We start from the raw sequence: 18,151 nt of genomic DNA, 5'->3' as shown, positions 1-18,151 counted from the left end.
CCACGGTTCATCCCGGTGGAGCACCGGTTCATCCCGGTAGGGCCCCGGTTCAACCCGGTAGATGCCTGATCACGCACTGGGGCTCCGCCGGCATCATAGTGAGACTGGGCCTTAACCGCATTGTAACACGAGGTAAATTTACCGGCTGTCATGTACGCAGTAAACAATAACCTGTGACAGAACCCACTGCCACACCTTAACAACAATATATTGGTTATGCAATTGCGGATTTGTGCCATTGGGGTACTACTTTCCACACCTTACGGCTGTTACAGGTGTGGATTTTACAGGTAAAATCATGTATACGAACATGAAATTCATCTCAAAATTAGTTGACGATAACCGATTTTCAAGAAAATCGCTTTGATATATATACAATGTAAAAATCAAATTCCGTATGAGATAAATAATGATCGAAGTTTGGACATGGGATTTACTTTGACATAAGCAGAGTTTTGAGATAAGCGAGTTGGGGATAACGAGAATCGAATGTTATTTGATAAAGAGTACCGTATGCTGAAAATCTATCGTCGGTCTGTATCAAAATGAACGTATAAGGGATTGTCACGAGGTTAAGATGCGTCATTTTTATTGAGACCGACGACATTAGGTTATCGACTCTCAACTGTCATCTTATATTATATGGATTTTCGAGTTTAATCGTTTCATTTGGCCTAGTCGTGAATTTAATTATATCATAATAATGTGCAATACAATGTCGACTGTGCGCTTCGAATCATGTTGTGCCGTTGTTACTACCTCTTCCTCAAAGGAAACATCCAGCCACTCCATGACTCTGTATTAACTTTTTTTTCTTTATTTTGCCTTCGAGAGATAACCAATACGTCTTCTGTGAGAAACGCATACACGCTAAAGCGTTGTCGAAGAGAGGCTTATACGTATACTGTCAGAGACATGATCATGCTTAATAATAATATTTAGCCTTTATTTCTGATAACTGAGTCACCCTACACATTTCTAAACACACCAGTGGCTTAACGATACATAGATCAATATGGAAATTGTAAAATTGTGTCAATTAAACACAGTTGTAAACCTTAATTGCATTTTTAAAAGTGAAACTTGACTTTGCTTTGAAAATCAGCGGTATATTTCATGTTTAACCGCATAAACCAGACACATCTTTGATTATAATTTGATGTAACAAACCTATGAAATGTCATTATGCTTAAATTCAGAGTTTTGTTATTAGAAAAGCATGATCTAACATGTTTAAAACACAATTTTCGACTAATACTTTCTCGATGTCATATGTTTTTAAACAATGTTTTCGTAGTAAAACATATACCCGACGTCGTAGCGAAACGGACTACGCTTTGACCTCGTCAGCCCCCAGTGCATTTGGGTATGTATTGTTCGTACTGATTTACTAAGTTTATGTACCTGCAATTAAAGTTTTTTGTATCATGAGACGCAACAATAACGTCATTGAAATGTTTACAAATAGACATTATAAACAAATGTATAAATCAGATCTGATAGTTCAATGATATCACTTTCATAACAAACCTTTTGTCTTGCTTTCATCTCTACTAAATATTTACACTTCAAATGCAAGTTTAGCCGCACAGCATAATTTGTTATCAGAGAATCGGGCCTATTGATTGATTCTGTTTTAGAATGATTTTTTTATTATGAATATGGAAATGTGAGCATCGAGAGCCTTCCCACGCATATATTATTAAAGCATTGCAATTGCATATTTATTGTGTTTTGGTTTTTCTTTTATATTGTATTTTGTATCACATACCAGTGCTAGCATTTAATAAATATTATAAATATAACGGACAGAATTGTTTTAAGAATAATTTGAAAATTGCAAACTCGACCAGGACGAGCATGGTCGACCCTAAATTACTGCTCCTGTCCATTAATTGCTTAACCAATTTATGCCTAGCGTCTAGAAAAAAGGCATTTGCAAACAGCGTAGACCCAGATGAGACGCCACATGATGCGGCGTCTCATCTGGGTCTGCGCTGTTTGCTTAAAGGAATTTCTGTAAGAAATATTCTAAATATAGAAATAAATATACTAGACATCCCTAATTTTGGAAATAAATTGATCCAATTTAGAAGGATGGGAGAGTCCACTAGGCATAAATGGGTTAATATTGATACCATAGATGTTTGAGATAGGGAAAGTAGTATTACCAGCTTAACATAATTAAGCATAAAAGCGCATATAATTTGAATGTGAATACATAAACAAACAACATATAGTTGTGCAAAACTGCGCTTCATTTTGCCGCTTATCTGAGCAACATAACCTTTGACCTGTATAAATACCAATTAAATTTCCGACCAGAAGGCCCTTCCATATACGTTATAGTACTTCATCGTCTGATGTAAAAAATAAATGCACATTTCTTAGACTGCTGTTATGGTATGGTATCGCTTAGCGTCCGGGAGGAAACGGGTTCGATCCATATTGTGGGAGCGTTCTTTGATCTATCCTCAAAGACACGAAGTACTGGTTCTGCCCATTTTGCATTCCAGGCTATTGTCAGCTTTCTGTGTTATGTTCTTTCTCGTTCATTGATTTACATACCATCTCAATCTCAATGAGGATGTTAATGACAGTCAGCTGTAAGCCTGGAACATCCACTGTAAATAAAAAAAAAAGAAGTAGTATGTTTGAATAAAATCGCTTAACTGCCACATATTTTAACCGAAAAGAACACATCGTACATTACATGAGAACAATACTATGAGTATATGCATATCTAATAACACAATATTGCATATCGAATGTAAATACATGTATTTGGCGGGCATTTCCTGTATTCAGTTATGGTTGGTTATTTTATGACTAAAATGAGAATCTGCCGAGATAAACAAATATAATGAACGTTGATTTTGGAAGTTATTTTCTCAATACCATTAACATGAAGAAATGCCAGTTGTCTATTTATTATGTACTCTATGTTATGTCGATATAAACTAATCCGGCATGACCATATTATTGGGGTGTACCATATACGCTTTCGTATAATACAGAGTTGACTCTATGTTATGAAAATCACATCGAATACCGTCAGCACTCGAGGAACTATTGAAATAAATCATTATTATAAACCTGGGTCCGGTTTAATGAAAGCGACCATGGTCGGGCCTGTATGGTTGTATCAGCGAATAATTGTCGTGCGACGATAACCGGGTTTAACGGAGAGCGACGATCGTCAGTCGACCGCGCGTTGTTCGACATACTGTCGAACGACCGCAGTCTACCACTCACACCACGACTGCTCGTCGATTGGCGCTTTGTCGGCGCCCAAAACCCGTGCCTGGAGACTCCAGACAATCTGCGACGGTACCAAGATTGTCTGGGCAACTGTAGGACAATCCCAGATAGTTTGCGACGGTTTCAGAATGTCTACCAGATCAGCTGGACACCTGCAGGAGACTCCAAGACAATCTGCGACGGTGTCAAAACCATCTGAACACCTGCAGAAGACACACAGAAGTCTCCGACAGTGCCAGGGAGTCTTAAGGACCGACGAGGCACCTGCAGGAGACTCCCAGACACTCTACAATGGTGCCAAGACCGTATTGGCACCTGCAGGAGAATTTCAGACTATGCCAGAAAGTTTCCCAGGCGCACCTGCAAGAGACTCTCAGACAGTCTGCGACGATGCCAAGACCGTCTTGTGACCTGCAGGAGACTCCTAGACGGTTCCAGAGGTCTCCTAGACCGTCGGAGCAACTGCAGGAGATTCAGACAGTCAGCGACGGTGCCAAGAACGTCTGGGCACCTGTAGGAGATTCCCAAACATTCTTCGACGGAGTGAGAGACTGTCTGGCACTGTAACAGACTGTCTTGGAGTCTCCTGAAGTTGCCCAGACGGTCTTGGCACGTTGCAGACTGTATGGGAGTCTCTTGCATGTGCCCCGCCGGTCTGGGAGAATGTGTTGCACCATCGCAGACAGTCTTGGAATCTCCTGCATGTATTCTTACATTCTTGACACCGTCGCTGACTACCTTGGAGTTTCCAGCAGGTGCTCCGACGGTCTGGGATACCGTCTGGAACCGTCTGGGAGTCTCCTGAATGTACCAAGACGGTCTGAGAGACTTCTGGCAACGTCACAGACTCTCTGGGGGTCTCCTGCACGTGCCCAGACGGTATGAGAACCGTCGCAGACTGTCTTTGAGTCTCCTGTAGGTGTCCCGACGATCAGAAAAACTAACTGGCACCGTCGCCGACTGTCTGGAAGCCTCAAGCAGATGAGTCTCCTTTAGGTGCCATGCCGGTTTATGAGACTGTCTGCCTACGTCGCAGACTGTCTGGAAGTCTCCTGAAGTTGCCCAGACGGTTTTGGCACCGTCGTAGATCGTCTTGGAGTCTCCTGCAGGTGACGCGCTGGTCTGAGAGACTTTTTGGCACCGTCGCAGACTGTATGGGTGTCTACTGCATGTGCCCAGACGGTCTTGGCACCGTCGCAAACTGCCTGTGAGTCTCCTGCAGATGCATCACCAGTCTAGTAGACTTTCTGGCACCTTTGCAGACTGTCTCGTGGTCTCCTGCAGTGCCCAGATGGACTTGGCACCGTCGCAGACTGTCTGGGAGTCTCCTGCAGGTACCCCGCCTGTCTGAGAGACTGCCTTGCACAGTCGCAGACTTATAGATGTCTAGTGCATGTACCCTAACGGTATTGGCATCGTCGCAGTCTGTCTGGGCGTCTCCTGCTGGTGCTCCGCCGGTCTGGGAGACTGTCTTGCACCGTCGCATACTGTCTTGGAGTTTCCTGCATGTGCCCAGACGGTCTTGGCATCGTCGCAAACTGTTTCGGAGACTCTTGAAGGTGCTCCGTCGGTCTTGGAGAGTGTCCTGCACCGTCGCATACTGTCTGGGAGTCTCCTGTAGGTGTCAATAAGGTTTTGGCATCGTCTCAGACTGTCTGTGAGTCTCCTGTTGGTACCTTGAACGCGACGATTGGTCAGTCTAGTGCATTCCTCTGTCCCGTAGCTTTTTTAGTTTTTTACATGTGTCAGCTGTCCTTAACGACACCCTACACGCGTTTATGGCTGCCACAATCTCCTGCCACTTTTTCCGCTTGTTTGCCTCGGTCACCAATGGCCCGTGCTTTCCCTCCGGCAGGTTCTTGTTCTCGATAACAAGCTCTCGAATGATATCTATCTCTTTTTCGGACCACGAATGGCACTGCCAAGAATCGTTGCTGTCTTCGTCTTTCATTTTTCGCTTGTATTTTCACCGTCGAATGTTGATGGCGGAAGTGGTAATTTTCCTAAAAATAGCGACCACCACGACCGCAGTCGACTGACCAACGTCGTGCGACCACAGTCGCGGCAACTTGCTCCTTTTTCGCGACGAGTGGTCAGTTGGCGGCCGACTAGCGTCGGTCGACATCACAGTCAACCGACTACAGTCGGGTTTTGAAGTTTTTCATTAAACCGGACCCTGATGTTTTTACTTAGTTCGCCATTGTTAAAATGTGGAATACAATGATACATTCAGCTGATCAGACGTTTGCAGACGAATATTATGTCAGTATTGCACAATCTTCAATCGTGTTGGTTTATTTAATTGAAATCGCATGTATTTATCAAATGAATGACTCATTACCGCTGTGTAATTCTAGACTCGTACTACACTTTTCCTTAATGTAAGAGGAATACGTTACATTAGCCGATCGTTGTAGATAAAATAGTCTCGTTTATTATTATATTCAGTAGCATGTGTGCACCTGTGATCGACAATAAAGCGGCAAGGAGAAGATATAGGGGAAGTGTATGCGTCATGCAAATTACTCTGATACGAATCTTTCTAGCAAGTGACACAGTGCATTACAACTCTTACTTTTTACATGCCGCCGACTTTTACAGCGTATTTGACATTCGAATCATGTTACTGTTAATACGGATCATGCAGTAAAGTAGATAATACACAAGTTTATATTTTAACTATCGATATTAGCAATAATGGGTCTTTTAACACGGTGTGAAGTATTTTCAAAATTTTGGGGCGTGGTAAACTTTAAAAACAATCGCTGTATGTATATTGCCATGCGATAGTTGATTAATATCTCTTTCGCCGTAGTTAATATTACAGAGGATTCGTGGGATCGTGGCAACAAACGAACACACAGCCGACATCGGCTTTAGGAAAAAGCAAATCTTTAAAAGCACGGCTATGTTAATATTCGTAAAGAAACGCTTTTAATATAGACCTTTATCATCGGAAGTACACCCCCTTCATGTTAAATTAATTACACTTTTTATAAGAAATATTTAGAAAATGTTGACGTAAAAAAACACTATATATAAAACCAACCCACCCTAAAGAATTATCCGTGAATTTTCAAAACGTCTTGTCCTTTGCTTCACCTCGAAAGTGGCTCATTTATTAATGCATCGTAAAAGAGAGGAGGCGCCCGTGATCATCGGCCGTGCAGCAGTGCGTCGTAAACATTAAACAAAGCATGGGAAACAACTTAACCCACCGTAACGGATCATGCAGTTGCAGTTATTTCCCAGTAAAATGATTTTTTAAACTTAATTATTTTGTTGATGTCGTCTAATAGATCATTTTTCAAGTTGTGCAATTTGTTTGTATTTGCATGTCCATATGATCACATTTATATACATGTACTTGATTCAATTTTCATTATATCGTGTCATGTTTTACTTGACTTAGTTCCTTGTCATAAAGAACCGGATATTATAATTAGGTTTCTCTCTTGCTGGTACAGCTAAACTTGAAATTAGTACGTGTGTTTCCTTTAAAGCGGGTATGAACGATTTTTATATATGTTAAATTGTAATATATTAATAAAAATATGTAACAAAAACACAACATATGCAAGAAAAATTATACATTGAAGACAAATTTCATAAAATGTAGCAAAGACGAATTATCGCCCCGAGCCGATTGTGACGAAGATATTTCGTACATATTTTCCTTCAATAACCGAAGCATTCGTCTTTTCATTAGGATCAGAGTAAGTGTTCGTGTGTCGTATGAATACATATCGTTGCAGGAAATTAAAATAATCCGTAAAACTAAATTTAGATTCACATCCTACATGCATGATATACATGCTGGCGAATTCGACTGTACATACATTTTTGATTTCAGAATAAAATACCTGGCGTATTTCGCATTTTGTGACACATGTTCTTCTTAACTTTTATTTTTATTTATATTGAAATATTTGTATAATATTTTTTTACACATTTTATATAAATTCATAAATATTTGACAAAACAGTGCATACCCGCTTTAAGTTAATTTTAATTTGATTTTCATGAATTTCAGATACATACAGGAGGCCAATCGTTTATCAATGTTTACTTCGATAGTGGTGGTATGAATATCAGAAAGTAAATTATAAGAAATTCCGAAACCAGTCATTAGAAGATTTAACCCATTTATGCCCAGTGGACTCTCCCATCCTTCTAAATTGGATCAATTTATTTCCAAAATAAGCGGTGTCAAGTATATTTATTTCTATATTTAGAATATTCCATAAAAAAAATTCATTTAAGCAAACAGCGCAGACCCAGATGAGACGCCGCATTATGCGGCGTCTCATCTGGGTCTACGCTGTTTGCAATGTCCTTTTTTCAGGACGCTAGGCAAAAACGATTTAAACTTCAGGTAGTAATTGTCGAAACTTGATGTCTGTCAAAATGACCATTAATAACAATTCTCTTCCGTAACGGCTTTATTATATGCAACTCTGTATTTGCCGCAAATCTTGCGGTTTATTTCATGTAAGTTCGTGACCACATTGTTGATGTTCATCTGTTTAAATAAGTTAATAACTGATTCCATATGCGAAAATTGGCAAGAACCAGTAACAGTTTTCCAGGAACAGGAATCACAATTTCATATTTTATTTTACAATTATGACGCAAATGCTATTCAATATTTGTATGCTATTACCAGATGAAAATCGACAGTATAACAACGATGGTATAAACTAAAGCTTTATACTGTCGCTATTTTTAGATAAGATTTGGGTTTTTCCAAAAGCTGGAGAATCTGTTTTTGTCAACAAAATCGTCAAAAATTGCTATATTTGATAATTATTAATCGAAAGAAAACGGAGGAAAATAGCCTCGCGCTACCATGATTCTTAGCCTCGCATAATAAAATTGATCTTTATCTAAAACTCACATAATATTCTCTATATATCTATTTTCGATTACACAGGAAATGAAATTTAATACTTGCATAATTTATATTCATTTTTACAGGTTCGAAAATATCCATGCCTTTCAGCCCATTTCAGAGGTGTACAATAAATGACATCACAGGCTGTTAAATCTGGGGATAAAAAGGTCGAAAACGAGACTTTGCTTCATCTGAAACGCTCGAGATTTCGGATTTAGTCCGCTAAATTAATCTATATAGTACATGAGATAAACAACCGAGTTTTAATCACGTCGCACCCACGAGTTGTTGTGTTCAATATCATAGCACATTTAATTTCAAGATAATTATAAGTTCGTGCAACCTAACAAATCATGGTTATATTTAAACAAAACGTAGAGTTTAAGATATCCTGTATGGTCTTGTTTGATTGCCAATATCATTTTAAGAAACCAGTATATACACATATAATGACTGTTTAAGTGCGTATGCAAACACATAATATTAAATAATTTCAGAATATTAACTATTTTTTAAGCAGAACGTAGGATGTTTAAAGATGGGAAATAATAAATGCTTTGTTTGGATTACCTCGGCCATTTTCCATGCCATTAGTAAGTAGATATAATTTTCCGATTATACATCATTAAGATACTGAATCAACAATTCAGTTATACTAATACATCATTATTATCATTACATACACAATACCTAGTCAATGTTAGGCAACCCTCATACTAATGGGGATTTGCGGATTCGTTGAGGCGACACAGATAATCATTTTTTAATCTGCAACAAATTGGCATGGACTGGGTCCTTGCACTGTTTATTTAAGTAAACAATATTTTATTTATGTTATTCGGGACAGTATGATGGGAAAGCTAAGGGATTGATTTGTTAAACGTTCTGTTTGTTTTGTTATCAACTGACAAACTGATATCGTGACAGCAAATCAGATTTGGCTCGTCAAGCGGAACATATGTTATATATATGAGAAATTGGTGTGTAGCAAAAAAGACAACCCCTCGCCTACCCCCTCCCCCAAATAAAAACAAAATGAAATAGAAAATGATAATTTCAGAATAACTTACTGACTAACTAACTAACTAACTAACTAACTAACTAACTAACTAACTAACTAACTAACTAACTAATTAAATAACTAAATAAATAAATATATATTTGTTTATTTATGTATTTATTTATTCATTGAGATTAATTTATTTATTTATTCATTTCTTTCTTTCTTTCTTTCTTTCTTTCTTTCTTTCTTTCTTTCTTTCTTTCTTTCTTTCTTTCTTTCTTTCTTTCTTTCTTTCTTTCTTTCTTTCTTTCACTCTTTCTTTCTTTATTCATTTGTGTATTTATTTCCTTATTTATTTATTGATTCTGTAATTATTTGAATAAATATATTTGACTTTCTACATTTACACCATGGCGATGATAAACACATGTACTTAGTTTTTCATAGCTCAACCCATATTGTACCAATCTGGTTTTACGAGTAACAACTATATTAGATAATGATGTTTCACATTTTACTGGATCAAGCAGTAACCTTTGTTTTCTTTTCCCTGTAAATACGTCATGTACAAGTGACCAGGGCCTGAAAATACCAGCAAACCACTCTGACACCAATTTGATGAGGCGACTGAATCTTTTAAATATAACGTTGAGGTAATCTTTGCAATATTATAATAAAAGAAACGCGATTTAAACATTGTCATGTTGATGCTTGTACATGTATACAGAGTTAAACTTCATGGCTTATATCTATACATTATAATAACCAAATGGTCATTACATATACCATTTTGTATATTAAAATTCTTTATTGCATTATATGTATTTTTACCTACAACGCTCGTTTAAGAAAGCTTTTTATTGACGACAGCTAGCATTTCATTTTAATATGAGTTTATTATCTTTATGAGTAAAAAAAAAACTTTTATAAGGCAATACATCAGACTCTTGTGCATAAATTGAGTCATGTTCTGACAAAACTGGGCTTAATGCATGTGCGTAAAGTGTCGTCCCAGATTAGCCTGTGCAGTCCGCACAGGCTAATCAGGGACGACACTTTCCGCTTAAACTAGATTTTCGGTTAAACACCATTTAAGCGGAAAGTGTCGTCCCTGATTAGCCTGTGCGGACTGCATAGGCTAATCTGGGACGACACTTTACGCACATGCATGATGACCAGCTTTCACAGAACAAGACACAATTATATCTCTATATAAGGTATATTATTGCCCCTGTTGTTTTCAGTGACTTTAGTGACAACGTTAACTACACAGCGAAGTACAGACTGGTTGCTGACGGTAAGTTCACGCAAAATATATCACCCATTTTAACGCATTACAGTAACAACCGATAGTCAATATTATTTAGCAAAAATCGTCGTCTGATTTACAGGACTTTCATTTTGTAAAGATATATGATACTATGCTCATGGCGTTAAATCTGTAAATTTCAATTATGTTGTTAAAAGCGTTCCCATAATGCAGAACATTAGAATTTTAAGCAAGCTAAACAGGTTGGTTTAGCAGGTAAATGCGATTGTGTTTTACATGCCAATTTATAAAGGCGTTTACAAAATAGTGTAATCATTTTGGTTGTTACAACGATTGTAAATATCCATAACTTTCAAGCATTATAAGTGTTGTATGCAGATATATGCCACGTCGTAAGTTATGTGGATGAAAACACTTGAAATGCATTGCCCATGACTTAATTTCATGTCACGGCTTCTCACGCAAAGTGTTACACCGAAGCCGCCCAATACGCATTAATACTGTTTTGTTTGTCATGTTTCCAAAGCCAACTTAATACTTATAAAAGATACATAAATATTGCTACATCTTTTTAAATGAAGGGCCACCAGAGGCCCCACGTGACCTCTTCGTCAGTCACGTGACCTACGACGCTGCTTTGCTGTCTTGGACGTCCGGTTACGACATGGGCTCCCGGCAATATTTCTTTGTAATGGAAGGAATCGGCGGAGGAAAATTTATTCAGGTCAGTTGCGGTAATATATAGTCCAGAACTGATGTTGGTATTCTATTATTACTTTGTAACAAATGTTTTTATTTCATTATGTAATAACTTAAATAGGCGGAATCCCTTGTGCGTGGTGTGGTGAATTAGTCTATTGCGCCCTGTTCTAGTATGTGCAGATTGTGGTTGCTGTTCTAATGGTGATTAAACAATATACAAATGCATTTTTTTCTGAACTGAATTTGTGCATCTTGTCTTCTCCCACTTCCAACTTTGCCATTCTGTCTGTTAGACTTGGTATTATTAATTTTGATCTTCTTATTGTTTTTGCATCATGGGACAAGGTGTCAACTTCAGTAGTTCTCAGTAGTAGTTCTGCTGTAGTCTCTATGGGACAAGGTGTCAACTTCAGTAGTTCTCAGTAGTAGTTCTGCTGTAGTCTCTACCTGCCACTGTTTGTCTGGCACGTAAGCTCTACCGCCTTATCCGTTATTTTTATATAATAATAATAATAATAATAATAATAATAATAATAATAATAATAATAATAATAATAATAATAATAATAATAGTTATTATTATTATTATTAAGTAGTAGTACAAGTAATAATGATAGTACTACTACTATTACTACTACTACTACTACTACTACTACTACGACTACTACTTCTACTACTACTACTACTACTACTACTACTACTACTACTACTACTACTAATAATAATAATAATAATTATAATCATAATTATATTATTAATTAATTAAAGTGATATTATGGGCATTATTCACTGTTGAATTGAGCTGAAAAGAATTAACAGGTCAAAAGAGTTAGTTAAAATGTGGTTACTGACCAATTATCTGCAACTCATCTTGCTACCAGTTGTTTATAAAAATATATTTTATATTCGATATTCTTACCTGACCCACCCAGTCCTGTAAGCCGAAATGATCCGTAAAACAAAATTGTGTATTTGTGTCGTAAGAACGAATCTGCACTAAAACTAAATTTAGTATCACATCGTTCATGCATGATCAGTTGTCAAACGAACGAACGGTTGATATTCAAATGCATTATTTTTCTCTTCCCGGGATAATGTTTTAGTATGTTGATGCTGCATTAATAAATACAAGTGTATATGAAGTGAAAACACCAAAAAATAAACAACGGTTGCGATAGACACCTATAAACTGTTAGATGCCCATAATATCACTTTAATAATAATAAACTGTATTATTATTTTATATTATATACTACTTCAACTACTACCACCACTACTGCTACTACTTCTACTACTACTACTACTACTACTTCTACTACTACTACTGCTACTACTACTACTACTACTACTACTACTACTACTACTACTACTACTACTACTACTACTACTACTACTACTACTACTACTACTACTACTACTACTACTACAAATACTACTACTACTACTTCTACCAGCGCCGTAGCCACGCTGAGGCACACCGAAGCAGTTGCCTCGGCTAAAATTTGCAGAGCAATGTTGAGATTACAAGGAAAAAAGGAAAATTTATGTCAAAGAATAAAATCTATTTAAGAAATTGAGACAATTTAATGAATTTTAGGCACTATGGTATTCACAAACAAATAGTATCATTAAGTACAATTGGTTCATGTTGGGGCAGATAATTATTTCAATTTAATAACTTCACTTGATGCCAAAATGGCCCAGCAAATTGATTAATTAGAAAATCCGTATATACTTAACAAAGCGTCGCACTGTACACTTTGATGCTATAATCATGATGGACATCGGAATGTACCGAGCTAGAATCGGGTGTTTTACGGCCAGGTCTGGGTCTATTTTGGACCTAGACACACTTCGGGTGATTGGCGTTTTCGGCTTGACTGGTATTCACCTCTTTATGGCCGGCGTCGAGTTAAATCCGGGGCCGTTTCAGGTTGTAAGAATATTTGTTGACATTTTAATTTTCAAATTATGATATCCCGCGTATTAAACTTTTTTGATATAAAGAAGTTCGAGACTTTTCTTTTTAATAATCAATGTAATTGATGATAGAACTTACAGAAAATGATGACGCAGTGCTAAAACAAAATTTTACACAGGAAAAAAAAATGGCAAGAAATTTTATTAATGTAAGTCAAATATGTGTACTCCTCATGATAATGTGGTTTAAACGGCCTTTAAAACGCACCAGAGACGTTCTAGGTATTAAAAAAAAATCCGGGGAAGCATGCCCCCGGACCCCCCTACAATGACCTAAGATACTGCCTCGGCTAAAATTTGGGTCTGGCTATGCCACTGACTACTACTACTACGACGACGACGACGACGACGGCGACGACTACGACGACGACTACTACGACGACGACAAACTACGACGACGACGGCTACTACTACGAGACTACTACTACGACCACTACTACGACGACTTCTACGACTACGACGGCGACGACGACTTCAACGACTACGACAACAACAACAACGACTACTACTGCTACTACGACTACTACTACGACTACGACGACGACGGCGACGACGACGACGAGACGACGACGACGACGACGACTACGACGACGACGACGACTACTACTACGACGACGACGGCGACTACTACGACGACGGACGACGACGACAACAACAACAACTACTACGACGACTACGACTACTACTAACGACTACGACTACTACTACTACGACGACTACGACTACTACGACGACTTCAACTACTACAACAACAGCAACTACTACGACAACAACTACTACTACGACTACGACGGCTACTACTACTACGACTACGACGACGACTACGACTACGACGACGACGACGACCACGACGACGACGACGGACGACTACGACGGCGACGACGACAACTACTACGACAACAAACAACGACGACGACGGCTACTACGACGACTACGACGACTACGACGACGACGACGGCGACGACGACGACGACGACACGACTACGACGACTACGACGACTACGACGACTACGACGACGACGACGACGACGACTACTACGACGACGACGACGACGGCTACGACGACGACGGCGACTACGACAAACAACAACAACGACTACGGCGACGACGACGACGACGACGACTACGACTACGACTACTACGACGACGACGACGGCGGCTACGACGACTACGACGACGACGACGACTACGACGACGACTACTACGACGACGACTACGACGACGACGACTACGACGACGACGACGGCGACGACGACGACGAGACGACGACGACGGCGACGACGACCAAGACGACGACTACGGCGACTACTACGACGGCGACGACGACGGCAAACGACTACGACAACAACAACAACGACGACGACGGCGACGACGACGACGGCGACGACGACGACGACTACTACTACGACGACGACGACGACTACTACGACTACGACGACGACTACTACTACTACTACTACTACTACTGCTACGACTACTACTTCGACTTCTACGACAACAACACAACAAACTACTACTACTAGTACTACTACTACTACTACTACTACTACTACTACTACTACTACTACTACTTCGGCTACTACTACATCAACTACTACAACAACAACAACAATAACTACTACTACTACTACTACTACTACTACTTCTACTACTACTACTACTACTACTACTACTACTACTCCTTCTACTACTACTACTACTACTACTACTACTACTACTACTACTACTACTACTACTTCTACTACTACTACTTCTACTACTACTTCAACTACTACTACAACAACAACAACTACTACTACTGCTACTACTACTAATATTTTTATTATTATTATCATTATTATTATGTAATAAGTTCAATCCAAAAGCATACTTACGCGTGGTGGAAGCAAATTGTAAAATGTTTACTTATGCAAACTATCCCAGCATTTTCGATTGTTTTATCCAGATGTCTGATCGAATAAACGACACTTCCTCGTCACATGGGATCAACGCTACATTCACCTATCAAATGCAGGGACTTTATAGCGACACATTATACAACATATCCGTGGTCGCATTAAATGACAAAGGCTCCGTGATGGCCCCGCCAGTGTCATTCAGAACAAAGGGCAAGTTTATCCTAAACTGTAGGAACATGTTGTTGTGTACGTAAGATTGATATTGAAATGAAAGAAACAGTAAATGTGTATTAAAATGATTTACCTACCAAACACTAGTACAATATCAATAAACGAATAAACAACTTCAAATATACAGATACATTCAAAATAAACAAGAAAGGGTGGGAAATAACATTGTTTGATCAGTCATAGAAAACAGACACATTATGGTTCAAAAAGTCGGAATATGTACAGATTCTTAGATACACATAATTAAATACACACGGATCCACAGAGATATTAAATGTCAGAAGATAACAAAAATAATTATTATTGCGTGTAGATTCGTCAAATCAAACTCGAACAATTTTATTAAAGTGAATACACGCCACCGGCCCAACAATACACAATATACACAAACTCTTTACAATCACAAAACCTGACATTGTATTGCTATACTCAAAATTTAATTATAATAAATAATACTAATTCTCACTGTTCGGATGTTACATATACAGACCACAAGACGCATACAGATGGACACGAAAATTATTATTACATTTTGGTGGGACTTGTTGGAGCTTTCCTGCCACTGTTTGTTGTTGCATGGATTTTGAAGCGTCGTCGCGATAGAAGATCAAGTGAGACTTGTTCGCTTAACATCCTGTGCAAAATGAAGAACTGAATGTTCAGATACATACACAATGTTCCACATTGATATGTTTGATTTTAAAAATATAAATATATAAACTGATAAAAGACTTTTGCAACAAACAATAATTAATATTTCGTCACATATTCACAAAAAAGATAAATAATCCTTGTTATATTTTATTTGTTTGTATATACTTCAGATGAAAGTGTCCGCCTACTACACAAACAATTAACATCTGAGGGATGAAAACAGTCATCGGCGCTGAAGTTCGAGCCACACATACAAAGGAACAACTTCGTGTCTGTTAATATATGTGACTATGTGGATATGCGCATTTTAAGTGTATTCCGTCTACATTGGCTTTATTGTGATGGACAATCACAATTAATGTTCTAAATACATTTGTAACTTTATAGAACGTAACAACCTGTTTATCGCTATATAAATGTTAGCATCAAAAAGTGCAACGCAACACCGCAGTGTATTGTTAATAATATCCCCGGTGAATCTGAAATGGGCGCATTTGACGTCATAGAAAGAAACTATGACAGACATGATATTTGCAAATCTCAAACGATTTTCCTATTGAAACATATTTTTACTGTTGTGTCAGTTGCAAATATTGATTTGAAGTTAGCAATTAAATTATGGCGTTGTTGATCTCGGTCATGTGACGAAACCGTTAACAGTAAGACGAACGCCGAAATGTGAGTGTACATTGAAGAATTAATTAAACGTTTCAATTAAAGTAATTCATATAAAATAAAGGTAAAAACTGATTGTTAAGTCTCAAACACAAACATAATCATAAGAATGATATAATCATAACTTTTAAATCTAACTGACTTTGGAGTTAAATACCGCGAGTCAAAGGGTGTCTCGACGCCAATGATACCGGCTGTAACAGAAACAGCTCTTACCGACGAAAACATGAATACATACACACACCATACACGTGACATCCATAACACGGAAAATGTTCGGCCGAATAAGTCACCGAGCAACAAGCATGTCAATGTTTTACCTTTAAAGGAGTTTTGCTGTTTAACAAGTTAACATAATGAATGTACAATCACAGGCTTAAGTAAACTTCTAACAATGTTTAGCTAGGTCAAAGGTAAAAAAGATCACCTGTTAGCAACTTCTTTAAGTTCCGTTTATTGTTATACTTAAACAACTGATTAAGATATGTACAAGCTTTAGAGCAGATCCTTTTGCGAATATGTTATTTCTACATTCATCCGCACTTATGTACAACATGAAAAGCTATATTTCGGTTATATTTTACCTCTATACTGTTGGAACAAATTACGCCATCACTCTACACACGTTATGTCGCCTATTGAAAATATACTAAAACCCAGAACTCAATCAAACAAATATAAATGATATTGAAAAACGATTGTATAAAACAAATCAATAAATGACGGAGCCGAGGCTTGGCTCCATGATAGCCCGGGCGAGTCAAAACTGGCCCAATGGAAAGTATCGTTATCAAGCCCCTCCCCGGCTCCGCCATATATTTACGCCTTTATTTTTATACATTTACGAATATATTGGATTATCAAGGCAATTATGCAACGTTTTCACGTATAATGCGATTTTGGCCGCACAAATCTTGACCATAATGCATAATAAGGTAGTGAACTTTCAAAATGTCGTCTTGAAGACTGCGAAAGTTGCTATTAATTTCCTATTAATAATTATCAAGAACAATAAGACTGAAGATGTTAAATGATATAATCATTCGATACATCCTTCAAAGTTCCACTATTATTTTGGTGATCCAGATGTTTTTTCTGCTAATGTATCTCTTATAGAAGATACGTTGGTTGGAATGATGTTGATAACGCATTTTACTTTGATAGGAACGTCTTCTGAGATCCAGTTATTTAGATTATCAGACCTTCTTCAGCTACTGGAAACTCAGATTTAAAAATGAAGATTATTATTTCATAAACCAGAATCAAATAACAGTCCAGCTCTACGCGAAAAATAAGTAAACACAAAACACCAAACCGCTAATAAATTGTTTCATCTTAAATAATCATGTACTATGTTTAAAATAAACATTTAACATTAACGTATATACAATTTAACCGCATAGCATCACGATTAAAAGAAATAATCAATGCAAGAGACACCCATTGCCGAAACAATCTTCTTTGTTTTCTTAACGCTTATTTCATGCTAAGATGTTGTTCTTGCTTTATAATTCAAGATTTCCAAGAATAGAGAAACCAAATGACTAAATAAAAATAACTAATTTAAAGGGACGTACAGGTTG

General features: G+C 37.8%; 1 protein-coding gene across 1 annotated transcript; it reads left to right on the top strand.

The window, feature by feature from the left end:
- Nucleotides 1–8,450: 8,450 nt before the first annotated feature.
- Nucleotides 8,451–16,340, top strand: LOC127860488 (uncharacterized). Its single transcript, XM_052398588.1, has 7 exons — nucleotides 8,451–8,748; nucleotides 9,731–9,811; nucleotides 10,403–10,455; nucleotides 11,010–11,152; nucleotides 15,056–15,218; nucleotides 15,728–15,850; nucleotides 16,064–16,340. The coding sequence occupies exons 1-7, from the start codon at nucleotides 8,708–8,710 to the stop codon at nucleotides 16,108–16,110; spliced, it is 651 nt and encodes a 216-aa protein (XP_052254548.1). The 5' UTR covers nucleotides 8,451–8,707; the 3' UTR covers nucleotides 16,111–16,340.
- Nucleotides 16,341–18,151: the final 1,811 nt, after the last annotated feature.

This window comes from Dreissena polymorpha, chromosome 15 (genome assembly GCF_020536995.1).
Source record: "Dreissena polymorpha isolate Duluth1 chromosome 15, UMN_Dpol_1.0, whole genome shotgun sequence".
NCBI classification, from domain to species: Eukaryota; Metazoa; Mollusca; class Bivalvia; order Myida; family Dreissenidae; genus Dreissena; species Dreissena polymorpha.
This window is presented reverse-complemented; position numbering and strand designations above follow the sequence as displayed.